Below are 26,674 nucleotides of genomic sequence, written 5' to 3' on the forward strand. Positions count from 1 at the left end.
TCACAGTCAGCGTTAGTATATTTATCGATTTTTGCATCACAATCAAGATGTTTTTTATTTCCTCCAACGAAGGGGCTAAGGTAGAAGTGGTATTGAGGAAAGAAATATTACTCACTGCAACTCCTACGTCCGAAAGTCCTTCGCCGCTAGACTTGAGTTCTCCTCCTGGGCCCTGCTGTTGTTGGGCCTCTTTCCCACGCTCCCTGGAACCTGGTTCCTCCAGGCTCACTGAGGGGAAGTCTCCATCTCCTCTCTGGGTAGCGTTCTCTTAGTCAGATGTTCTCTTAGGCGGGTCTGGAGTCGTTGGATATCCCGGGCTTAGAGATATTTCAAAAGTCTGGGGGCTGTGCTGCTGCTCCAACGCAGCCCCAGCGACCATAACATCCGGGTCTAAAGATGGCGTTTGGGCGAAGGCAGCTTCAATCCTCATCTGTCTCGAATAATCAGGAGTAGAGGTATTTTCTCGAACCCGCGCCTTCCTCTTAGTGTGCGGCATTTTCTTTGCAAAAAACGCCAGAAATTACCGTCAATAGGAAAAGATTTCTTAGGATTTAGCTGGGAGGAAAAGTGACGAGGCAGGAGCTGCGATCCCCACACCCTCACTGTTCGGCGGCCATCTTGATCTCGGGGCTGCACAAAGTTTTTAAATAGCTATTTTTAAAAATTTTCTCTTTATTATATAGTAAGATTATATAGTAGGTGATAGCAAAACAAGATCAATTGGCCCATCCAGTCCAACAGGTTATTCCTTTCCAAGGATATACTCTAGCTGCCAGCCAGAAAGCATGACTGCTTGTAGGATAATATACCTTAGCCAAGACAATATTTGTCTCTTTTTTTACACTCCATTGTCTTGGATAGATGAGCATGAACATTAGAACTGCCATAGTGGGTCAGGCCGAAGGTCCATCAAACCCAATATGCTGTTGCCAACAGTGACCAATCCAGGTCACAAGTATCTAGCAGAATTCCACATAGTAGATAGCCCATGCTGTAATGCATAGGAATAAGTGGCTTTCCCCAAGTCTGCCTGGTTAGTAACTATTTATGGACTTTTCTGTCAGGAACTTTTCTGAATCTTTTTTTTTAAACCCAGCAACACTAGCTACCTTTACCACATCCTCAAACAATGAATTCTGTAGTTTAATGAGTTGAGTAAAAAAATTTTCCTATTTGTTTTAAATGTGCTACTTAATGTTATGGAGTGTCCCCTAGTCTTTGTATTTTTTTGAAAGCATAAACATTCCACTCCACTCATGATTTTATATGCCTCTATCATTTTTCCTCTCTGCCTTCTCTTTAAGTTGAATAATTTTAGTGTTTGGTTCGCAACCATGTCTAATCAAAAGCTTATAATCTAAATAGCTATCTGTTCTTGCATGACTTGCCTAAACAACTGGCCCTCTAGGTTCCCATGGCTTTTCTGGATGGTACCCCTGCCATCACTACCCTGCTGCACTAACCCGGTTGATATAGGTTGCCTGTTTCACAAGCTCTCTGAGTGCCTGTGCATTTTCTCTAGGACTTCTAACATTATATATTGCCCACTTTGCCAATCGTTCTCTCAGTACAAAGGCTCGTTGTTCAATTGTTTTAGTAGAGTACTTTAGACACATGCCACTAGGTTTACTACTGATATCTCCTTACTTGTTGCTTATCCCATGCCTTCTTGGTCTTACTGATTTAGCTATCACCTACCATTCCAGGAAGGGCGTTCCACACATCCACTACCCTTTCCATGAAAAAAAAAAATGTCCTGACATTGCTCCTGAGTCTACCCCTTTGGAGCCTCATATCTTGATACCTTATGCTAGAACTTCCTTTTCCATTGAAAAAGATTTACTTCTTATGCAATCTTTTTAGATATTTGAATTTCTCCATCATATTTCCTGTGTCTCTCCTCTCCTCTAGGGTACACATTTAGATCCTTAAGTCTCATCTCAAAGGAGTTTGCCAGCCCTGTACCATTTTGGTAGCCCTTCTCTAATCACCTCCAGCTTGCCTATACCCTTTTGGATGTACAGTTCCCTGAAATGGACAAACTATTTCAAGTGAGGTCTTACCTTTACAACAGTATAATTTCTCTGTATTTATTTTACTAGTCATGTCTCTCCCTATCCCTATAGCAATCCTCTAGCTATGGCCACAGAGTTGTGCAGTTTTTGAAATAATTGGATATGAATACCCCAAAGTTTCTTTCCTGATTTGTGGTCATCAGTATCTTGCCATCCCGCTGTATACTGCTCCCTTGAATTTTTGCACCTGAAATGCATTGCGTACTATTGAAACTGCAATTGACCACTTCTCAAGCTTACTTAAGTTGCTTTTCATTTTGTGTGCTCTCAGGCATGCCCACTCCTGAAGATCTTAATCTCATCTGCAAAAAACAAAACATTTTTTCTTAACTTCTTTGCAGTATTGCTCTGAAAATATTGAATGAACTAGTCCTTGTATGGATGCCCGATGCTTTCTATGTGTTACTCTGTTCTTGAATGTCCATTCATCACCATGCTCTGTATAGCTCTAAACTTATTCTTAGGTCCAGTCCCTAGACTTAGTTCATTTGAGCATCATATGTATCAAAAGCTTTGCTGAAATCCAAGAACACTATATTAAGCACCTTCCCTCAATTTGATCACCCAGTTGAAGAAACTGTCATTCTGATCAATCTCCCTTTAACACTATGCTATCTCAAATCCTGTATCCCTTCAGTTTCAAGATTCTTCAAAGGCCTTTACTTTAGAAGTCTCCATTATTTTTATTTTTTATTTAGAGTATGTACTACCAAAGTCAGACTAACCAGCTATAATTTCCAGCTTCCCCCCCCCCCTTACTATCATGTTTATAAATAAACATCCATCTTTCTCCAGTCTTGCAGAACAATTCCTGTCTCCAAAGTTCTATTGAACAGATCCTTCAGTGGACCTGTCGGAACCTCTCTGATCTCCCTTAATATCCTAAGATATATCCTGTCTGGCCCCTTGTATATATCTATGCATATAATTTAACAATAGACATATCAAAAATACATAAACATCAAATACAAAAACCAAAAATAAATTTAGAAAATATATACTGATTTTTAGAGACCAGTGTTGTAGCCACAGGGAATGCAGCCACATTAAAAATGGGGCATTGCTTAATAAAACCAGGCAGATTTGCATGTCAATATTACAGATAAAGCAGCAATACTAGCTAAGTTCTTTAAAACAGCATTTTCTTTTTCTTGGTTTTTTCTTTTCAGACTGTTTTGAAGGGGGCAGAATGTACATTTTAATTATGGCCACACTGCCTTTTCAAATGTTGGAATGATTTTGATTTTTTTAAATCTGGTTTTAAAAATGTATATATATGTCAGCATGTTTAAGGCTGAATGGAAGCTATTACTATACTATGATAGAATTCAGAGAATTAATAGACCCTAAAATACATATTGGAAACAGCTGACACTGAAGGAATAACATGTTTTAAAAATATCTTGCTGGAATGATTTGCTTTGGAATATCTTGGATTCATCTGTTCATAGATCTGAAGAATTTTCTGTTTTAGATTCAAAAACCCTATGAAATGTTACTGCTTTTACTAATCCACAGATTTCCAGCATAAAATTACAGTGCAGGCGTCCCCTACTTTGGACAAGCGGAGAAGTTTAAACAGCACTAGCTCTAGTCCACCAAGCAGCCCAACAATTCTTCCTCGTCTTCGAGCTATACAGCGTAGGTATTCACTCTTCCTTTTCTTTCTGTCCTCTCCTCCAGTGCAAGAGCCATGTCACTGTATTAATAGATTTTATTTAGTTGGTGAAGCAATCAGAAATGTTGTATAGTACCAAGTAAGGACAATGGATAATAAGACCGAACCTAGGGAAAAGCGGAATTCTGGGCAAAGCAGCCTGTTTGTGGGGGAGGGATCCCCCCTCTTCCTCCTCTGCATATTAAAGCTTTTCTTTCCTCATTACCACCATCCTCCCTATGACAATAGTATTTGATCAGTAGTGTAAATTGCTTAAAGCTAGTTATAGAAACCATTAATAAATGCAAATATCTTCCTATTTCTGTAGGAGGAGAGCAGTGCTTATCTGCTTCCTCTGGCTTTAATCTAAGGTGAGAATGTGCTATTCTGGTAGATCCTCTAAGATTACAGGGCTTTGAGCATTCAGACAGATTAAAGCCAGCAAAGAGAGGAGGCAAACAAGTATAAACAGAGGAAATGCTTCTCACCTGCTTGGAAGGGGGGGGAGGGGATTGGGAGGGTGGAGAATCTTGCCTGGTGGGTGAGAGGAGAGGACAATGCCAGAGTGCATCAAAGCATGAGGCCCAGGGCAGTCACTCCTTATACACTCTGCCCCTTAGATGGCCCTAATAAAAGCAAATTGACAATGTTAGTAAAACCAGGTTTCCTGCATCCTTTAAGTACTGAGCTGTTTTTTCTTTAAAAAAAAAAAAAAAAAAAAAGCAAAGCTAATTGCAAACAAAACACTTCTGTTGGCACACTTGGCTATGTGAACTCCATCTAGAATATTAGTGGTGCCTGGGATTGGGATAAATGCGCTCTTAAATTGAAAAAAGCTTCATCTAAAATTACACTGGGGAACAATTTTTAACATAATTCCTATTGAGTTCGATTTTTCACCTGTTTTAGACTTAAAATAGGCATGCTGATTTCAAAACTGCAGTTTTCATCTATCATGTCAAGTTTTTTTCTCTACAGCCTATCTTAGGCCTGGATTTATCAAAATGCACTAAATATCAAAAGCGATAGGAAAAGGGGCGTGTTTTATGGTAATAGTGCTCTTTGCGATAAACAGCTTATCTTAGCGCTTCAAATAGGTATTACCGCAAACTGCGATAGCTTTTTCGCACTTTGCGGTAAAGTGCCAGAATTGTTGTAATTCCTACCTACAACCACTGGGGGGGGGGGGGGAGAGATGTTTTCGCAAATAGTTTTCAGTATTTTAAGCTGCTAGGGGAGACAGAGCATAGCCTACCTCCACTGGGGGGGGGGGGAGAGAGAGCACCTAGCTATAAGGCCCTCATACTAGGTAGGTATTTATACCTCTATAGGAGACCCACCTAGTTACTCGAGGTGAGGTTTAGGTATTAGTGTAGGGGGTAAGGGACCATTTTGACATTCAGAGTGCGAACAGAACAGTTCACTCTTGTGAAGATTTGATGACCTTCGGAATGAGGAAATTCACCCAAAGATGAGATTTGTGCAATGTTCTCTCAACCTAGCTTGATGTTACCCATATAGCACTTTGATAAATGACCCCCTTAATGCAACCACTCTAGGCTGGTTTGAGCCTGGATCGAGGGAAGCACTAGTGCTCTCCTATTGCCTGAGAGCAAACCTCCCTCAAGTGGGGAGGGTTGGGGGACGACCTTGGAGACTAGTGACAGGTTCATACTTTTCTAGGCTATTCAGTTACACATGAGACAGTGTGGCGAGAGGTTATGTGCCGTTCTATATAGTGAATCGTATTTTGAAGTGTAGTCAGAGTTCTTATCTGTATACAAGGAGTTAGCAGAATTTATTTTATTTACATACGTACTTATTTCCTTTCCTTCAGATCATGTCTGCCTCTATTTCTTGCCGTAAGTGCCTAAACAACCCTGGTTCGTTTTGTTATATCTGTGGCAGTTTCACCATTCCCAGTCAAAGGACAAACATTAGCGCATTTGTCAGGCAAGCCTATTTTGCATTTTAAAGTAAAACTTGGTGATCAAGATAAGTCTTGGGCCCCTCACAAGGTGTGCAAGCAGTGTGTCGAGTGTTTACGGATGTGGATGAAGGGAACACATGATAAATTGCCATTTGGTATACCTATAGTTTGGCGAGAGCCCAGAGATCATTCAAGTGACTGTTACTTTTGTATAGTGAAAAATGTCAGGATATAACAAGAAAAATAAATGTAAAATAGAGTATCCTAGTCTACCATCAGCTATATGCCCAGTTGCCTCATTCAGCTGAAATCCCAGTGCCAGTTTTCATTGAACTACCCTCTTTCGAAAAACAGGAGTATGGTGAAGAACTGACAGCAACAATGAAGGTTTTGAAATTGAAGATGACTCTGTTCGTAAGGGATTTGATTAACATGAGTTGAATGATTGATTGGCACGAGATTTGGGACTATCCAAAAAGGCTTCAGTATCCTAGCATCAAGACTGCATGAGAAAACTTGCTTGAAAAAGGAGCGCAGGTATCCTACTTTCGATCAAGAGAGTGCATTTCTGCAGTACTTTCGACGTGATGGCGGCTTTGTCTATTGCCATAACATACATGGTTTAATGGAGGAATTGGGAATTCCAATCTATAACGCAACTTAATGGCGACTGTTCATCGATAGCTCAAAGTGGAGTTTGAAGTGTATCCTCCACAATGGCATTTTATTTGGTGCAGTCCCAATTGGCAATTCAGTTTGTTTTCGTGAAGACTATAAAGACATAAAGTCATTGATATGTGGCAATATCACAAGCACAATTGGATCATCTTTGTTGACCTTAAAATGGTCTGCTTCCTTCCAAGAATCCCTGTTTTCTGTGTATGTGGGACAGCAGAGCTCGTGAGAAGCATTGGGTGCAGTCGAATTGGCCTCCAAGATCTGACCTCAAACCTGGTGATCCAAACATATTCTACATGAGCCACTTGTTGACAGAACATTATATTCCCACCTCTGCATATAAAACTGGGTTTCATGAAGCAATTTGTTAGCTTTGCCAACTAAAGGAGACTGTTTCAAGTATCTCATTTTGGCATTTCCTATCCTTTTGAAAAGATAAAGGCCGATATGTTTGACGGTCCACAGATTCGGCAGCTCATTAAAGATGAACATTTCATCGGGACAATGTCAGAACTTCAAAAGAATGCTTGGTTGTTATTCAAAAACCTTGTCAAGGACTTTCTTGGAAATACACGAGCACAGAATTACACCGAAATTATACAGAAACTCTTGGAGAGCTTCAAAATGCTTCGTTGCAACATGAACATCAAGGTGCATTTTCTGCATAGCCATCTTGCTGACTTCCCAAAAAACCTTGGTGTAGTCAGTGATGAGCAAGGTGAACGATTTCACCAAGATTTGAAGGTCATGGAGGCACAGTATCAGGGTAGATGGGATGTACATATGATGGCTGACTATTGTTGGTGCATCAGGCGAGATTGTCCACAGATTGAACACTGCCGGAAAAGCTATAAGCATACATTTTTACCTTAATATGTATGTTTGGTAGCAGAACTTTACTACTTGTAAATAATTTGACTTACAGTAACAATATATATAGCCTTTGTATGAATAAAATAACTCTAAATAGTATATTCAGGTAACTTTTTCTTTTATTTCCTTCGTATGTACATTATGTATGATTTTTGGGACAAAGGGAGGGTATCCTGTACCTTAAAAAGTTGACATAATAGAGAAAAACTGGGGTCATTTTTGGATTCAGATGTCAAGTTAGTCAAAAACAAGTGTCAGATCTAACTCAGCAAAAATTGTGTTCCCCAGTGTTATTTATGGAGGTTCAGCATTTAGAGGATAATGCACTTTACTTGTGCTTACCATTTTTCTACCGGATCTCTGCTAGTATATGGAGGCATATATCACATCCAGTTTTTGTCCCAATGTTCCTTGAGAAAAATGTCTTTTCTGGTGCACTCCCAAGAGCTATGACCTACATTTTCAGACAAAGCTGTATCAAAAAGTTTTCTGACCCACCATCTTCCGCAGCGGTTCTCCTTGTCCAGTCTTTTGCTGGTGTTGGCAGTGATTCCAGCAGTAGCAACTTCTGTGTGTGATGCAGCTGGGCTCAAAGTTTAACCAGAGAAGCTTGGCAGCATGTCTTGAGGCCCCAGTCACTGCCACAGGCAGTAAAGGAAGAACACCCCATGTTAAGGCTTCTCGCTCACCATCTTTGCAGCTTGGCTGTGCAACAAGGCCTGGTTTTGCAAACTACAGAACTTCCAAGTAAGGCACCACAGGCCCAACATTTTGGCAAGTATGCCTTTTGCAAGTCAGTTCCCTTATGATTGAGCTTAAAAGTATAAGGCTTCTAAAAACTATTTTAGAAAACCTGGGTACTAGCCAAGGTTTATTAGGAGCCAGAGAAATATTTTTCCTCTTTCATATACTTTTTGCTTTTTTGTTTTTTGGGGTTTTTTTTGCTGCTTTTGTATGCTGTCCTCTCCATCCAGCTGCTTCTTCTCTTGTGTTGCTTTTTTTGTCCAGCCTAGCAGGCTGTACCATGGAACAGACACTCAATTGAGGCTGACTTATTGGTTATGCCTCCCTGGACCCTTGATTTGGAATAGGGATGAGCCCAAAACCTAATCTCTTTGAATCAGCTTGGTAGTTGCAGGGACTCGTGTGTTGCACTTTTGTTTGAAGTGTGGACAGTTGGAATCTCCCACACAGATGCCCCTTGGCACTGAGATGGCATTTACTTATATTAATAAGAGTAATTCCTTCCAGAAATGCTGCATTATTTGTGTGATTGGATTCTAAAATGTATTTTATTTAAAAAAATTTGTAGGCTGCATATTCCCTACTTCTTAGCAGCTTACATAAAAACCCATACATTTATAATCAAAAGAACATGTTAGATATTCTGCTGACAGCCAAGACAAAGGACCATTGTCATTTAGTTCCAACCCAAATAACATAAATGCATGCCTAGATTATGAACAGTAAAAACACAGACTCAGACGCTGACTTCATCAGGGAAAAACAGAAGAAGACCATGGTGAAACATGCCAGTCAAGATTTATGACAAGCTAAAAGCTTTGAAAAGAGTGTTTGAGATACTTCTTCAATGTCCTAAGGTATGATTCTTTTCTAAGAGACTCAGGTAAAGAGTTCCACAGCACTGGACCAGCCAGCCATATGGAACGAGCTGTCTGAATATCAAGTAAGCATTGCCCAGAAGATCCCAAATCTCTGGCTGGTTTGTAATTTTGGAGTAAAGAACAGATACATGAAGGAATGTCATTACTTAAGGCCTTATGGATTAAAGTCAGTATCTTAACGTATTCTCTGATAGAGCCAGTGGAAGAAGTTTAGAACTGGTGTGATGTGATCAATCCTAGAAGTGCCAGTAAGAATTCTGCTTATTGTATCTGAAATCTGTTGGGCTGGGAGTGTCAAGTGAAAATCTGAACCTTGGGGAAGCAGATTCTGGGATCTTCTGGAGTTCTGCATTGACAGCCTTGAACAAGGAAAATTATATAGTTGCTTAGTTTGATACATCAGAAACATCCTAATATTCCAGTGGGTGCTGTCTGCTAAGTCAAATGTCCCAAGAGACAGTCGTAGGTGTTTCCTTGGTTCCGGCATCATAGGCAATGAAGAGTCTTCGTTCTTCATTTTCCAGAGGTTTTGATGAAATGGTGCAGCCATCAACAAAATGGGTTTGACTTGAGTCCTGCATGAACTTTCATAAGGAAAAGTTGCTGTTAATCTTGAGACCTATAGTGCTAAGTTGCTGCTGCATAGCACAGCAGACTATAAAGAGACTCCTTCAGAAAGATTGTTCCTGTGTTGTGTATATAGGAAAGTTGATGTGCCCAAAGTCCTGGCTACAGTGAAAAGGCTACTTAAGGAAAAAAAAATGTAATTGTGAATCAGGCCCTCCCAATATAGATTCCATTTCCTGACTACTTTAGTAGTTAACAGAACAGGAATGGATGGTTGGAAAAATGCACGTTTTACTGCACTGCTATATTGATTTGGCTTTTGCATGAAACTGAAAAATAGAGGAAAAGTATGGCACACTTGTATTCATCTCTTAGTGAAATAGTTCAGATTCTGAAAACCTTCAATATAAGAGAGAATTAATGGATGTGGATTACTTTGTAGGAGAAGCTTTTTTGGTTTATAGAAAATGGAATAGTGCTGTTGGATTTTGTTACTTGATCAGGTTTTATCCAGAGCTAGACTATTATAATTCATGTTACTCTAAGATTTAAAATATTTTCTCAGATTCAGTGATCTGAATGAATCTCTGTGGTTAATTCCTGCTTTTCATCATTTCCTTGACCCCTTTCTCTCCACCTGAGAGAGTTCACTACTTTTACACTCTTCTTGCCAAACTTTAAAACATGGTAGAAAGTTTAGGAGCAGGAGAGTCAGCCAAAACAGTTCAGGTGTAGAATAGATTAAAAGTTTCATATTTTGAAACCATAAACATAATTGAAGGTAATAGATAAGCCACTAAACTCTCCTCAGGTAATGGTGTGTATGTTATACCAAGTCAAAGAGACTTTCAAATAGACGAAGTATGTTTTACTATTTTACTTTGTATATTCGCTCTGGTGCTTTTGGAATACGTAAAATTTAGAAACTGTTCACAAAAGCAATATTCTGTGTATGTCTCATGTTATAAATCTTATTTTTATTAATATTAAAATGTCACAGAAAATACTAGTTTCAGTGAGAAAGCATCTTAATGTCGGTGACTACATAATTAGCTTTCATTAGTTTAGAATGGCTTAAAATAAGTATTAATATAAGCACAAAAATTGGTAATGTGAAATTTTGATGGAGGATGCTGATCAAGATTACTTCTGAGCATATTATGTGCTATTTAGTTTACATAAGAACATGCCATACTGAGTCAGACCAAGGGTCCATGAAGCCCAGTATCCTGTTTCCAAACATGGCCAATCATAACATAACTGAAGTGGAATTTGCAGTTATTTTGAATCCATATTAGTGATTTAATTTTATATCTATCTTTTGGTGTTTCTGATTATTCTATTGTAAACTGTGGTACTGTAGGAGAGGATATTGGCGATGTGGGAGTGTTTGTGGTGGGGGGAAGGAAAACTGAGATGGTGAGAAGATAAGGCATTTGAATCTATTTGGCTCCCTGGCCTCAACCTCAAATGAATAAACTGAAATTGGGGATAAAACCCATATTTATCCATTCATCAGCTATAAGGTAGAGAGAGATATAGACAGCTTCAGGCAGAACTGTGAAGTAATATACTGATGTGGCCTAAGTTGCACCCTCTAATATCTACATCAATTCTTTTGCCACAATTAGAAGAAATCCAGATCTGCTACTGTGTGCAAAAGATCAGGTAATTTTTAGAAGGGTTGCAAGATAAATCAAACCTGTTGGAGACCAGCTACAAATCATGCATCCTAAGGAATAATCTGGAAAAGATAATTGATTTTCCAGGAAAAGCCAACAAATCTCAAGCAATTTCAAATTTCACCTAAATAGTAGAACACACCAAATTTGTGTATACCTTGTCCTGACATAAAGTACATCTGTGAGTTTGTTGACTATAAAGAGACTTCAACATCAAGCTCTTAGCCATCCATAGAATAAAGAAAACCCTGGTCAGCACCTCATACTGGAAGTGTTTATTTTCTAGCTGTTGTACCTGTTTGTATGTAATACCTCTAAAGAAGTAAGTGCTATAAAATGAATGCTGTAGATCTGCAGTTGTTAAATAGCTGCCAAGTGGCAGAAGTCAGGTTGGGTATGACAAGTCTGTTCCCTCAGGTAAAAGGTATGCTCTGCCATAACCATTAAACCCAAACTTACCAGCTTTGTGATAGTGCTCATCATTTTCACCATTTTAATTACATTGAAAAAGATGGCAGTGCTCTCTTCTAGTAAGGTCTCTACTACATTTATTTTTTTCTCCAGTGATTTCCAAAACAGATTCAAGCATTATTAATGATCGAAGGAATAGTATATATGTATACCATCAGGATGTGGATATCACGAGTGAATATGAGCCTAACAATGGGGCTGTGAAAAAAGGCAAGACCCTATTACTCAATTTCAAAAAGGGTGTTGGGCATATGATTTTCATAAAACTGCTCAATGATGCCTGAGCATTTAAACCAAAATTCGCATCTTGAATTATCAATAATTTGAAAACACACATCTTGTGCTGCACTACTGTTAGTGTTCTTATCAAGTCAGCAAGTTGTGATCTGGATAGAAGTGCAAACTGGTCAAATGCTCAGTGCAATTCACAAGCAACTCTAAATCTTACGCTTCTCAAATCATTTTTTAAAAGTAATTTTTTTTCACCTTAGTTGCCTCTTAAAAACTTCCTATCACTCTTCTAAGAATGCTCTGCTTCCTCATCTTGGCTGAATGGGACTCTCTTGATTCTACATGTTCAAAACAATCATTTTATTTACTGTTTTCTTATATTGATTCATGAGATTATAGACATAACAGATCATTTCCATAATCTAGGATGCTTACTTATCCTATTTTCCCCTCCACTTGTGTTGTCTTCAGTCACCTCTGATGAAAGCAATAGGACATGGGGAAAAAGCACAGTCATTCGCCATGAAGAGTTTGAGGATGTGAAAAAAGGTTTCAGAAAGAAAGGTCGTACATGGGGACCAAGTTCAATTCAAACAAAGGAACATTCTGACTGCAAAGAAAGGTTTGGTTGCGTGTTTGTTTTAAAATAAGCTTCCTTGCATGAAATGACTTAACTGCAATATACTTTTTAAATGTTATACATTCTGACCAAAAGTTGACGACTGCCTGTTTTTGTGTAGCCTAGAGCAGGGGTGGCAGACTTTGGTCCTCAAGAACCAGAAACTGGTCTGTTTTTCAGGATATCCACAATTAATATGCATGAGAGATTTGTATACAATGGAGGCTGTGCTTGCAACTCTACACAGATCCATTGTTGATATCCTGAAAACCTGGTCCGTTTGTGGCTTTCAAAGACCAGAATTGGCCACCCCCTAGCCTAGAGCATTGGTTTTCAACCTTTCTTGAGTTACTGTACTGCTTTCAAGGGTTTGAGGTGTATTGTATACCCCCAGCATTGCGAGAATTCACAGCAAATACTATATTTACATTTCATTACAAAATATTTTTTAAATTGGCATTTAACTAACAAATAAATGCAATTGTGGGTTTGATAATTTAATGAGTTACTTACCAAATAGCAAGTGCACACTGCTGAATTCAAATCAAGTCTAGCAAGAAGTGATGCTTTGTCCCTTCCTGACAAATTGGTGCCAGTTTGAAGTATGGGGAAGGAACAGAGACTGCCCAGCACGCGACCGGTAACCGCCGAGATCAGGTAAGGTAGAAACCTTTACTTCTAAGTCTCTGGTCTCCAAGGCTCGAACAGATGTACAGTCCTTCCTCCGTTGAGGTTTAAATCGGGTTGAGCAGCCCTCCTTGGGGCAGGCCCCAATTTGGTGTGAGGGTCCACACGCATGGAGACCCTCCGGGGGGGAGGTCGCCATCTTGCCTTCGGGGTTGTCTGCAAAATTTTCCCCCGCCGACCGACGGTACGCACGGGGCAGGCCGGAGGCCCGAAGCGCCTAACTTATGCGCTTAACTACAGTTTGAGTGCACAGCGACATGCATATCTGGGTTGTACGCCCAATTAGGCTCCACGCACAACTGGGTGCATAACTGTGCCGCGTGCACACTCAGTTACCCGCACGCACAACTTGTGTGCGCTTCATGTGCATAACTTCTGCGTATCTGACGCTCACAACTAAGCGCATCCGCGTGCATAACTCCACGCATGGGCGAGTTCCTAAGCCCTACACGCACACAAATAATGGCACCGCCAGCCAAGAAAGCCAAGGGACCTTTCCTTTGCCCAGCCTGCCACTTAAGAGCCGCGCAGCCTGGATTGGAATCCCTCCTGGGATGACTGATTTCAATTGAAAAATCCACTTCTGTTCACATTGTCTTAATGACTGTATACTGTTCCCACCTCTCCAATGTTGATTAATGATTTCCAGCACAGTCCATTTAATATCATCAAACTCATGTTTAAATTCCTTGCTGGATCAGGAGAGCTTGAAACGGATGTCTCTGAAGCAGCTTGTGTGGCGAAACGTGCGCATCGGACAAGTGACTCCGACAGCTACTGGATGAGCAACCCCGACAACCTACAAATAAGGAAAGTCGACCCTTTTAAATATATAGTAAAAAACACAAAAAAATACAAATAATTGAACTTTGATGCTAGTTCCTTGGACCAATTGATTAAATGTGACCCTGTGAAAGTGCATGAAATGCAAGTTCAACTTGTGAGCACTGGGGGTGGTATGATGGTCCTTAAATCTATATGAGAAAATTCTACAGCGTTGTTATTTTCTAAAAGATTTCTAAATACCACGTGTTTTCATATAGTTCATTTCAAATCGTGGGATTTTCTATTAAGAGAGTTTTGTATTTGGTAATTGAAATCTCCCATTATTATTGCACTGCCAAATTGGTTTGCTTCCCTGATTTCTCTTAGCATTTCATCATCTGTCTGACCATTTTGTCCAGGTGGACGGTAGTATACTCCTATCACTATACTCTTACCCAACACACATGGGATTTCTACCCATATAGATTCTCCTGAGTATTTAGTCTCTTGTATGATCTTTATCCTGTTGGACTCTATACCCTCCCGGACATAAAGTGCCACACCCCCGCTAAGTTGATCCTCCCTATCATTGCGATATAATTTGTATCCTGAAATAGCACTGTCCCATTGGTTATCCTCCTTCCACCAAGTTTCTGTGATGCCAATTATGTCAATCTCATCATTTGCTGCTATACACTCTAACTCTTCCATCTTACTACTTAGACTTCTGGCATTGGCATACAGACATTTCAAAGTGTGTTTTTTGTTTGTTTTAACAACCTGCTTTTCAGTTGTTTGGGATAATTCGGAAATCATTAGCTTTGGTGATTTTTTACATATAGGCATATGGACTATGTTTGCTTTTAATGGAACCTCTCTGTTGGGATGCCCTAACTCTCCTGTTTCATTAGTATCCTTCAAGGATACATTGCTCCGAACCATGCACTGCTGAGTGACTGTCTGCTTTCCCCCTTGTTCTAGTTTAAAAGCTGTTCTATCTCCTTTTTGAAAGTTAGTGCCAGCACCCTGTTTACCAGAGGATAGGAACCAAAGAACATAACACTCCTCCCCCAGAAGGACCAAGGGTAGAGGATTGCAGCGCTTTAAGCCTTACAAGAATACAGTCCCAAGCACCTCGTCCTTCAGGAAAGTCTCAGTTCTTTCGAAACAGGCACATTGAGAGGAGCAAGCTCAGGGGCAGGCCCTGGCCGTACCCCACAATGAGAAGATGCAGACCCATCCACAGGAAGAAGACATAGGGGGCAGACTTACCCTCTTCTGCCAAAGTTGGGTCGAGAGAACCTCGGACAAGTGGGTCCTAACTATCATTCGAGAGGGGTACTCACTGGAATTCCAAAGCGTTCCCCCAGACAAATTTATGACCTTGCCATGCCACTCCCACTCCAAGAGACTGGCAGTGGAAACCACCCTAGCAAGACTACTCAACCTGAAGGCAGTAGCTCCAGTGCCCACGCTTCAACAAAATACTGGCCACTATTCCATCTATTTTGTCGTTCCCAAGAAAGAAGGAACATTCCAAACTATCCTGGACCTCAAGGCCGTCAACCGTTACCTGAAGGTTTCACACTTCCGCATGGAAACTCTACGCACCATTATAATGGCGGTTCAACTGGGAGAATTCTTAACCTCCCTGGACCTATCCAAAGCCTACCTTCACATCTCAGTCCATCAGAACCACCAGCGTTTCCTGTGCTTTGCTATACTGGGCCATCATTATCAATTCAGAGCGCTGCCCTTCGGACTAGCTGCCGCCCCCAGAACCTTCACCAAAATCATGGTGGTAGTGGCGGCAGCACTGAGGAAAGGAGGAGTTCTGGTACATCCTTACTTGGATGATTGGCTGATCAGAGCAGTGTCTCCAGAGGAGAGTCGCCATGCGACCATCAGTCATGAATCTACTACAAGAACTCAGGTGGGTCGTGAACACAACCAAGAGTTGTCTACAGCCCCCCCAGTCACTAGAATATCTGGGAGTCCGGTTCGATACCAAACAGAACAAGGTCTTCCTTCCCCTTCCACGGAGAAGGAAGCTAATGGATCAATTACAAAAGCTGTTGACCTCTGTTCGCCCCAAGGTATGAGACTACCTTCAAGTCCTCAGCCTCATGACATCAACTCTGGAAGTTGTTCCGTGGGCAAGGGCCCATATGCGGCTGCTACAACGTTCCCTACTGTCACGATGGAATCCAGCGTCCCAGAACTACTCAATTTGCCTCCAGCTACCGAGACAGAGGTTCGGGAGCAGCTTCAATGGTGGCTACAGGAAAAACACCTAAGTAGAGGCGTAAACCTATCCGCACCAAAGTGGATTTTGCTCACCATGGATGCAAGCCTGCGACGGTGGGGAGCCCACTGTTAGGAACTGACAGCCAGGGACAATGGAACAAGGAAGAGGAGGGATGGAACATAAACTGCCTGGAAGCTCGAGCGGTCAGACTAGCCTGCCTACGATTCAGCCACAGACTCAGAGGCGAGGCCGTCAGAGGAAAGCCTCCTGTACGGCTTCCCACCCTGGCCACTACTGGGCAGGGTCATCCACAAGATAGAACACCACAGGGGACTAGTCCTACTAGTCGCCACGGATTGGCCAAGAAAGACCATGGTACGTGGACATGTGAAGACTATTGGCGGGGAATCCTCTGTCTACCACCATCCAGGGACCTTCTTCATCAGGGACCGATCTCCCACGAAGACCCAGCTCGATCCTCTCTTACGGTATGGCCTTTGAGAGGTCTAACCTAAAGAAGCACAGCTACTCAAAAGCCATGATTGCCACCCTGCTTCGGGCACGCAAGTTCTCCACATCTCTCTTACATACGGATCTGGAGAGTATTCGAAGCTTGGTGTGACGACCGTAGTCGTCTCCCGAGGACAGCCAAGATTCCCAAGATCCTAGAATTCCTACAGGACGGTATGCAGAAGGGGTTGTCATTCAAGTCGCAGCACTGACCTGTTTCAGATCCGAATTGGACGGCATCAGACTATCAACTCATCCTGATGTGTCCCGCTTCCTGAAAGGAGTCAAACAACTCCGACCACCACTAAAGTGGCCAGTTCCACTATGGAACCTCAACCTAGTATTAGACTTCCTAGCAGGGGAATCCTTCAGACCAACAAGCGCCCTGTCTCTACGTCTCTTGACCTTAAAGACAGTGTTCTTGATCGCAATATGCTCAGCCTGGCACATCTCCAAACTTCAAGCATTATTCTGTCTGGAACCGTTCCTCAGGTTCACCCCAGGCACCATACAGCTATGTATGGTACCATCCTTCCTTCCGAAAGTGGTTTCCCAGTTCCATACGAACCAGACCATATCCTTACCATCACCAGATGAGCACAGGGACTTGGAAGACTCCCGCCGCCTCCGCCACCTGAATGTCGGCAGAATCCTAGTCCGATACCTGAAGAGATCGGAATCCTTGCGCAAAACTGACCACCTGTTCGTTCTTCACAGCGGGAAGAAACAAGGGGAAGCAGCATCGCGGGCCACCATAGCCCGCTGGATCAAAGTAGTAATTAATGCTTCCTACATAGAGGCAGGAAAACCATTACCTCTACAGGTCAAGACACATTCTACAAGGGCCCAGGCAGTCTCCTTGGCTGAAACCAAGCTGTTGTCGCCAGCCGAGATCTGTCTGGCGGCGACCTGGTCCTCCCTACACACCTTCTCCAGGTTTTACCACTTGGTTGTTCAGGCCAGGGAGGAGACAGCCTTCGCAAGGGCAGCACTAAGCGGGCCACGGGCAGCCTCCCACCCGGTTGGGGAGTAGCTTTTGTACATCCCATTGGTCCTGAGTCCATCTGGCTACATGCTAGGAAATGGAGAAATTACTTACCTGATAATTATATTTTCCTTAGTGTAGACAGATGGACTCAGCATCCCACCCACGGCTGCTCCAGAAATTGAGAACGTCTGATATCAAATCTCGAGACTGAGCAAGTACGGGTAAGCCACGGCCTACCCCTAGTTCAAGACACCCGTAGTTGCCCAGGTGTCAGCGTTTGAGTGCACTGGTGGTCTCCAGTCCAAAGTTTGTTTATATATATTTATATCAGTTGAACCAGTTCAAGTTTAATCAAGTGTAATTAAGTATTAAGCAACATATATCCATACTGGCTTTTCGAAGAGAATACTGAAGAGCTAAGCATGCTGCACCGGGTATATGTAGGCTGTCAGCTTTGAAATCTGACTCAGTCTCCCATCTGCTATCAGGAGAGCACAATACCCATTGGTCCTGAGTCCATCTGTCTACACTAAGGAAAACAAAATTATCAGGTAAGTAATTTCTCCAATTTACAAAGGATGTATGTACTTTGCATTTTCTATTTGTGTGGTTAGCCAATCGAGATAAAACAGTATACAAAACCAGTTGAAAATGCTTTTTCCTTCCTTGACCTAAACATGCCCACAAGAACACCTTTGTAACCTAGCTAAAATCCATGTACATCTTTATCCAGATAGGATGATTTCCAGACAAGACCATAATTTTTTCCTACTTTGGTTTAAAACTTTATTTTTTTTTTTTACTTCAGTCTCTTCTCTTGTTTTGTAGCATTGTTTTCTAGTTCTCCTTTCAACTAGCTAACATTCACTTGTGTCTCAGATCTTTCTTTAATATCATGTCTCCATTTTTCTTCAACTCTTCTTTTTACCACCACTTTAGCACATTTCTTTCATATATGTATTTTTCATGCTTCCATTTTCCTGCTTCTTTCCCCATGGACCCCTCCATCTCTTCTTCGCTGGTACCCAGGGCTCCATCTCACTGTCTCTTACCCTTTCCCCTCACCTCCTAGCCCTCCATCTTCCCATTTTTAGCTCCCACTGTCTCCTACCTAACCAAGAAATACACACCAGCATTTTCTTCCACTTCCTCCTGCCTCTCTCACTTCCTTACTTTCCATTCTCTCTCAACCTTTCTCTATCTTCCTCACTTCCTACTAATTTCTCTCTTCCCATCTGTTATCTTCTTAACACTTATTGGTTCTCCCCAACTTCCAGCCCCCATTTCCCTTCTGCTGAACTTGGGTGTTCCAAGAATTCTTTGGTGTGCCCTTACATGTAAGAGGAGTAAGTGGAGCCACTACCTTGGAGAGATTTTGAATGAAGCACCAATAATAGTTCTCAAAGTTTAGAAAATGGAACACAATGAGATCCAAAGGTACCGGCCAATTTAGTACTGTGGTTACCTTATATGGGTTCATCTGAAACCCTTGAGCCGAGATTACATAATCCAAGAAGTGAACTTACTGGTGAAGATGAGAAAGGACCTCTGGATGGCCAGTGGAGGGGATAGCAAGGTAGAGGAGGTCTTGGGAAAAAAAAGTCAGTCTTGGAATATGACAGGAGTATTAAAAAGTCCAAAGGGCATGAATGTATACTCGTAGTGCCCATCCCTGGTATTGAAGGCAGTCTTCTACTTATCACCCTGTTGGATCCAAATGAGGTTCTAGATTTCCCACAAATTCAACTTGGTAAAACCCTGGGCACTCTGGAGTCTATCAGAGTTCAGAGATTAGAGGTAGAGGGTAATGATCCTTAACTGATCTTATTGAGGCACCAGTAATTGATTACAGAGTGGGAGGCAGCCATCCTTTCGTATAAGAATCCTGCACCAGACTTTCTTGAATATAATCAGCTAAGGAGAGAAAAAATGGAACATCTTTTCCACCTTCAACATCCACAAAATCATTACCAGCAGGAGTTACAAAAAAAGTCGTCCTGAAAAAACGTCGACTGGAAGGTTCGGGGGATAAAGCATCGCCAACACCGTCGATGATATACATAAGGTCAGTAACAGACGTAAGGCCTAAACATTAAACATCGGCATCGTCATGCCTCGGCATCACCGTTACCCCCTCCCAGGGGGGAACCGAGCGCGACGCGGCAAAAACACACACCGGTACCGTCTGGGCCTACTCCGGTACAATCGGTTCAGCCAACGCAGGAGATATTGTCGTCTCCTCCACCGACACCAGCCGTACCAACAATCTCACAGGACTTGTCAATACTAATCAAAGAAGCAGTAATGCAAGCCCTAAAAGACCAGCTTCCGGCGACCACGCCGATACCGGTGACGTCACCGATGCCGGTAACCTTGCCGATGACGATGGTACTCTTGATGCCGGGAAAACCCCGATGCCAGTGATGTCGATTCCACTAATGCCCTCGACATCGATTCCAACGTCGATACCTTCTTTCTCACAGGACAAGCAGGATGGTAGTCCTCACATGGGTGACATCAGGATGGAGCCCAATCATGGAAAACTTCTGTCAAAGTTTCCAGAACTTTGACTGGCCCCTACTGGGCATGCCCAGCATGGCACTAACCCTGCAGCCAGCAGGGGTCCCCCTTCAGTCGTCTTTTTTTCCGCGCAGCAGTAGCCTCGCAGTTTAGGAGCTCTGAAGAGATTCCTGACAGGAATTTTCCTCACGGAGTTAAACTTAAATTGCCCCACAGGGGTCCCTCCTCTAACTTTTCTCAGGCCGCGGTACTCCGGTAAGTTTTTGACTGTCTTTCGTCGATTACTGTCGAGTTTGGCCCTCGCGGCCTACTGGCCATTGACCGTACTGCGGCCCGATTTTTTTTTTTTTTCCTATGGCCATGGCGTCGGGGTTTTGTCTGTGCCTAGACTGTACTCGTACCATGTCTATCACAGACCCTCATGGAGTCTGTGTACTGTGTTTAGGCCGTGAGCATGATGTCCTGACTAGCACCAAATGTGCTCTCATGACACCAAAAGGTCGCAATAGGGTCATTTTCAAGCAGATACAGGACTTCTCTGAAACCCTGCCTGACCAATTCCAACAACAGCTTCAAATCCTTGTCAACAAAGGGTTTGAGGCAGGAAAGCATGAGATAAGAATAGCTTACAATATCTTCGACACCTCTACTAGAGTGTCTGCAGCTGCCATTTCGGCAAGACGATGGGCCTGGCTCAAATCTTCTGACTTGTAGCCAGAAGTACAAAACAGGCTATCTGACCTACCATGTGTAGGAGACAATCTGTTCGGTGAACATATCCAGCAAATAGTGGCTGAATTAAAGGACCATCATGAGACCCTTAAACAGCTCTCATCGATACCTTCCAACTTCCCCTCAAGACAGCCCTTTAGGAAGGACTCTAAGAAGTCATTCTTCCGTCCAAGGATGTAGTATCCTCCACCAGCAAGGTCCCGAACTACGAGACCTTCCCAAAAACCTCAGCCTCACCAGGCCCGGAAGCAAAAGCCGCAACAGGCTACCCAGCCGGGGCCTGCTTCAGGTTTTTGACTTTCACTTGGAGAGCAGCAACCTGATTCCTCTGCCAAGCATACCAGTGGGAGGTCGATTGTGCCACTTTCACGGCATGTGGAAATCAATCAGAACTGACCAATGGGTGCTAGCAATCATTGCTCAGGGTTACCACCTAAACTTTCTTGCTCTTCCACCGGACTCACCACCTCTGCAAGCGTGGAGAGTATCCGACCACTCTGTCCTTCTGGAGCAGGAGGTTTCCCTTCTTCTCCAGTTAAGAGCAATAGAACCCATCCCTCTCTCGCAGCAAGGCCTAGGGTTCTATTCCCGGTACTTTTTGATCCCCAAAAAATCCGGGGGAGTTGGTCCAATTCTGGACCTACATGCTCTCAAGTACCTACAGCAAGAAAAGTTAAAGATGGTAACCTTGGGCTCGCTTCTACATCTTCTGCAAAGAGGAGACTGGCTCTGCTCTCTGGACCTTCAGGATGCATGCACACACATTGCGATAGCTCCAGCTCACCGCAAGTACCTCAGGTTTTTAGTAGGCCCAAAGCACTATCAATATCGCGTCCTTCCGTTCGGCCTAGCATCGGCACCACGAGTCTTTACCAAATGTCTCGTAGTTGTCGCAGCTTTTCTCAGGAAAGAAGGTGTTCACGTCTACCCCTATCTGGACGACTGGTTAATCAGGGCTCCAACCCAGCAAGCCGCTCGGCCGTCCCTCGATTTGACCCTACACACTCTAATTTCTCTAGGATTTCTCGTCAATTACGAAAAATCCTATTTAGTCCCATTTCAAACCTTGTCGTTCATTGGGGCAGACTTGGACACCTTGCAGGCAAAAGCCTTTCTACTTCAACAACGAGCGCTAACCCTAGTGTCTCTCGCTCACCAGTTGCAGTCTCAGCATACAGCAACAGCTCGCCAATTCCTTGTCCTTTTAGGACACATGGCATCCTCAGTCCGTCACACCAATGGCCAGTTTGGCCATGAGGTTCATGCATTGTACTCTGAGGTCACAATGGATTCAAGCTGTTCAGCCTCTGTTGACCATTGTCCACATCACCGACTCACTCCGGCTGTCTCTCACCTGGTGGAAAGATCAGATCAATCTCCTTCAGGGACTGCTCTTTCAAGTGCCAGATCCTCAACTCATCCTCACCACAGACGCTTCCAACCTCAGGTGGGGAGCCCATGTGAACGATCTGCAGACACAAGGATCTTGTTCTCCAGAGGAAGCCAAACACCAGATAAATTTCCTGGAGCTTCGAGCAATGCGATATGCTCTCAGAGCTTTTCAGGATTGCCTATCAAATCACGTCATCCTGATTCAGACGGACAACCAGGTGGCCATGTGGTTCATCAACAAGCAGGGAGGCACAGGCTCCTTCCTTCCGTGTCGGGAAGCTGCGCAGATTTGGGCGGAAGCGTTCTCCCACTCGATGTACTTCAGGGCCACCTACTTGCCGGGAGTGGACAGTGTTTTGGCAGACAAACTGAGTCGTGTCTTCCAACCGCACGAGTGGTCTCTCAACCCCTCGGTAGCGACCTTCATCTTCCAACAATGGGGTTATCCCCAGACAGACCTCTTTGCATCCCCTCAGAACCACAAAGTGGACAATTACTGCTCCCTCATTCGCAGCAAACACTCTCAGCCTAGAGATGCATTCTCCCTCTCGTGGGCAACTGGTCTGCTTTATGCATTCCCTCCACTTCCTCTCCTCTCAAAGACTCTCGTGAAGCTGCATCAGGACAAGGGAACCATGATCCTGATAGCACCTCACTGGCCACGCCAAGTGTGGTTTCCCATACTCCAGGATCTTTCCATCCGCAGGCACATTCCCTTGGGAACGGACCCGCTTCTGATCACTCAGAACGACGGATGTCTATGCCATCCCAATCTTCAGGCCTTGTCCCTGATGGCATGGATGTTGAGAGGTTAATCCTTCAACCACTTAACCTTTCAGATTCAGTTTCTCGTGTCCTGATTGCTTCACGGAAGCCTTTCACAAGAAAATCTTATTCCTATAAATGGAAAAGGTACACATCATGGTGCACCTCGCAGTCCCTTGATCCCTTTTCCTGTCCAATCCCAAGGTTTTTGGACTATCTCTGGCATTTGTCAGTCAGGTCTAAAAACCTCTTCCATCAGAATGCATGTCAGTGCAGTAGCCGCCTTCCATAAAGGTGTCTCGGATGTTCCTATATCAGTACAACCCCTTGTAACACGCTTTTTAAAGGACTTGCTCCATATCAAGCCACCTTTACGTCCTCCGGCCCCTACTTGGGACCTTAATCTGGTTCTCGGTCGGCTCATGAAACCAACATTCGAGCCTCTTCACTCTTGTGACCTAAAATATCTCACATGGAAAGTGATTTTCCTTTTGGCTATCACTTCAGCTCGCAGGGTTAGTGAGTTACAGGCCCTAGTCACCTATCCGCCTTACACTAAACTCCTGCAGGACCGGGCGGTACTCATCTCTCACCCTAAGTTTTTACCCAAGGTAGTTTTGGAGTTTCACATTAATCAATCCATCATACTACCTTCCTTCTTTCCCAGGCCCCATTCCAATCCAGGGGAACAGGCTCTGCATACCCTTGACTGTAAACAGGCTGTAGCGTTCTACCTAGACCGTACAGTTGCCCACAAGAAGAGCAGTCAGTTATTCATCTCTTTCCATCCCAACAAGTTAGGGCAACCTGTGGGGTAAGCAGACTCTCTCCTCCTGGTTGGCAGACTGCATATCTTTTTGCTATCAGCAAGCAGGCATTCCTTTTCAAGATGGTGTCAAAGCACACTCTGTGAGGGCCATGGCGACTTCAGTAGCACACCTAAGATCGGTGCCGCTTCCTGACATTTGTAGGGATGCCACCTGGAGTTCTCTCCACACGTTCGCAGCCCACTATTGCTTGGACAAAGCCGGAAGACAAGATTCCATCTTCGGCCAGTCTGTCCTGCGTAACTTATTTCCAACGTGAAGTACCAACACCCTTCCGCCTGCCCGGTGGGGTTCAGGATGCCCTCTACCAAATTCCACCCCAGTTGTTGTGCCTGTTGCACGCCGTTGGGTACATTTGGTGCATGTTCGGACATCTTTCAGCTCGGTACTCACCCATATGTGAGGACTACAATCCTGCTTGTCCTGTGAGAAAGCAAGTGTTGCTTACCTGTAACAGGTGTTCTCACAGGACAGCAGGATGTTAGTCCTCACGAAACCCGCCCGCCGCCCTGCAGTGTTGGGTTCGTAACGTTTTGTTTTATTTTTCGGCACTGCCTGTAGCTTTCAAATAAGACTGAAGGGTGACCCCTGCTGGCTGCAGGGTTAGTGCCATGCTGGGCATGCCCAGTAGGGGCCAGTCAAAGTTCTGGAAACTTTGACAGACGTTTTCCGTGATTGGGCTCCATCCTGATGATGTCACCTATATGTGAGGACTAACATCCTGCTGTCCAGTGAGAACATCTGTTACAGGTAAGCAACATTTGCTATCTTGCCGATATCAATGACTTCATCAGTTCCGGCGCCGATGCCCATCTTTACCCTAGCACCAACACAAGGGGAAAAGGGTAAAACACCGATGACTGAAAAAAATCCATCGAAGACACCAATTCCTTCGATGCCAAAACCTTCACCAACGGTGCCACTCATTCGTGAGGCTCCAGGATCTTTAGAGTCAGCACTGCACAGCATCATTATGAAAAGATATCAGGATTTATTGGATTCCTTACCATCTAATCCAAGAGAGGATAATCCAGAAGACTCTTCCTCTGATGATCCTTTACCAGGAACTTCTGGTCTTCCTCCACCACTTAGGACTTCAGTACCACCACAAAAACTCAAGAGTATGATACTTGGACTGATACTGCCTCAGAGACTTCATCAGAAGATTTTATGTCTGAACCATCACCACCACATCCCAGGAAACAATCTCCTCCAGAGGATTTCACTTTTACTAGTTTTGTGCAGGAAATGGCGGATTCCATTCCCTTTAAATTAGAAACAGAGCAGGACACCAGGCAACAAACCTTGGAGGTACTCCAATTTGTTGACCCTACAAAACAGGTGGTGGCCATTCCAATTCATGATGTTCTCTTACAATTGCAACATCGTCTATGGGAACATCCCTGCTCTGTTCCAGCAGTGAACAAGAGGATGAACAGTACCTACTTAGTCCAATCCACTCCGGGATACCAGAAGTCACAACCTCCTCACCACTCAGTGGTTGTGGAATCAGCACAAAAAAGATCAAAAAGAACAAGAGTGCATTCATCAAACCCCCCAGGAAAAGACCATAGATTTCTGGATTCCCTGGGTCGTAAAGTGTTTCAATGAGAGATGCTAAACTCTCAGATTTCTTCCTATCACCTTTACATGACCCAGTATCAAAGAAACTTATGGAAACAAATTCAAGAATTTGTTCCATCTCTCCCTGCTCAATATCAGGAGGCTGCCCAGGCCATCATCCACAAGGGTCTGGAAGCCGGGAAATATGAAGTCAGGGCGGCCTATGACGGCTTCGAAACTGCTTCAAGAGTGGCTGCATCAGGCATCAGCGCCAGAAGATGGGCATGGCTCAAGGCCTCAGACCTTCGGCCGGAAGTGCAGGATAAGTTAGTGGATCTCCCCTGTCTGGGAGACAACCTTTTCGGATCAAAGGTCCAGGATGCTGTGTCTCAATTAAAAGAACATACGGAGACACTAAGACAGCTATCTTCCCTCCCACAGGATACCCCTATGCACACTTGGGCGTAGGCCTCAACAAAAGGACACCAGAAGACCTTTCTACCAGCAGCGGAGATACTATCCTCCAGCATCTCGACCCAGACCTTCTAGAACTCAACAAAGGCCGCAACCAAGGCAGCAGAGAACAGCTAGGCCTCAACCTGCCCCACAGACAGGACCTGCTACTGGTTTTTGAAATTTCATCCAGAGAACTGTCTTTCCTCAAATCCTCAGCCAGGACTACCAGTGGGAGGCCGGATATCCAAATTTTACAATTGGATGTCAATAACATCAGACCAATGGGTCCTATCAATAATATATCGAGGATATCAACTCAATTTCCTCTCAATTCCCAAAGATTTTCCACCAAGTCAATCCCATCTCAGCGAAAATCATATGCTTCAATTACAAATAGAATTATCCACCCTTCTGAAAGCCAGGGCGGTAGAGCCGGTGCCCCGGTCTCAGAAGGGAAGAGGATTCTATTCCTGTTATTTCCTCATTCCAAAGAAAACTGGAGGCCTACGTCCCATCCTAGATCTCAACAAATTTCTAAAGAAGGAAAAATTCAGGATGGTTTCGCTAGGCACCATGCTTCCTCTTCTTCAAACAGGAGATTAGCTTTGTTCTCTGGATCTTCAAGACGCTTATGCTCACATACCAATATTCCCTCCTTACCGCAAGTACCTGCGCTTCATGGTGGGGCATCAACATTTCCAATACAGAGTACTGCCATTCGGACTTGCCTCTGCTCCCAGAGTGTTCACTAAATGTCTGGCAGTAATAGCACACTTGCATAAGCAAAGTGTCCATGTCTTTCCATATCTAGAC

The 26,674-nt window shown here is 43.5% G+C and overlaps 1 protein-coding gene across 4 annotated transcripts in view; it reads left to right on the forward strand.

Annotated features, from left to right (window-relative positions):
• MAP3K21 (mitogen-activated protein kinase kinase kinase 21) overlaps window positions 1-26,674 on the forward strand; it is a 211,103-nt gene that overhangs the window by 130,679 nt on the left and 53,750 nt on the right. For 3 of the 4 annotated variants that reach the window (XM_029593872.1, XM_029593871.1, XM_029593869.1), the window contains exons 6-8: window positions 3,594-3,716; window positions 11,652-11,768; window positions 12,261-12,411. In XM_029593872.1, coding sequence (XP_029449732.1) covers window positions 3,594-3,716; window positions 11,652-11,768; window positions 12,261-12,411 — 391 coding nt within the window. The remainder of the gene's footprint in view (window positions 1-3,593; window positions 3,717-11,651; window positions 11,769-12,260; window positions 12,412-26,674) is intronic. The other variant, XM_029593870.1, reaches the window with a different exon arrangement.

The sequence above is a fragment of the Rhinatrema bivittatum genome, chromosome 3 (genome assembly GCF_901001135.1).
Source record: "Rhinatrema bivittatum chromosome 3, aRhiBiv1.1, whole genome shotgun sequence".
In the NCBI taxonomy this organism is placed as follows: Eukaryota; Metazoa; Chordata; class Amphibia; order Gymnophiona; family Rhinatrematidae; genus Rhinatrema; species Rhinatrema bivittatum.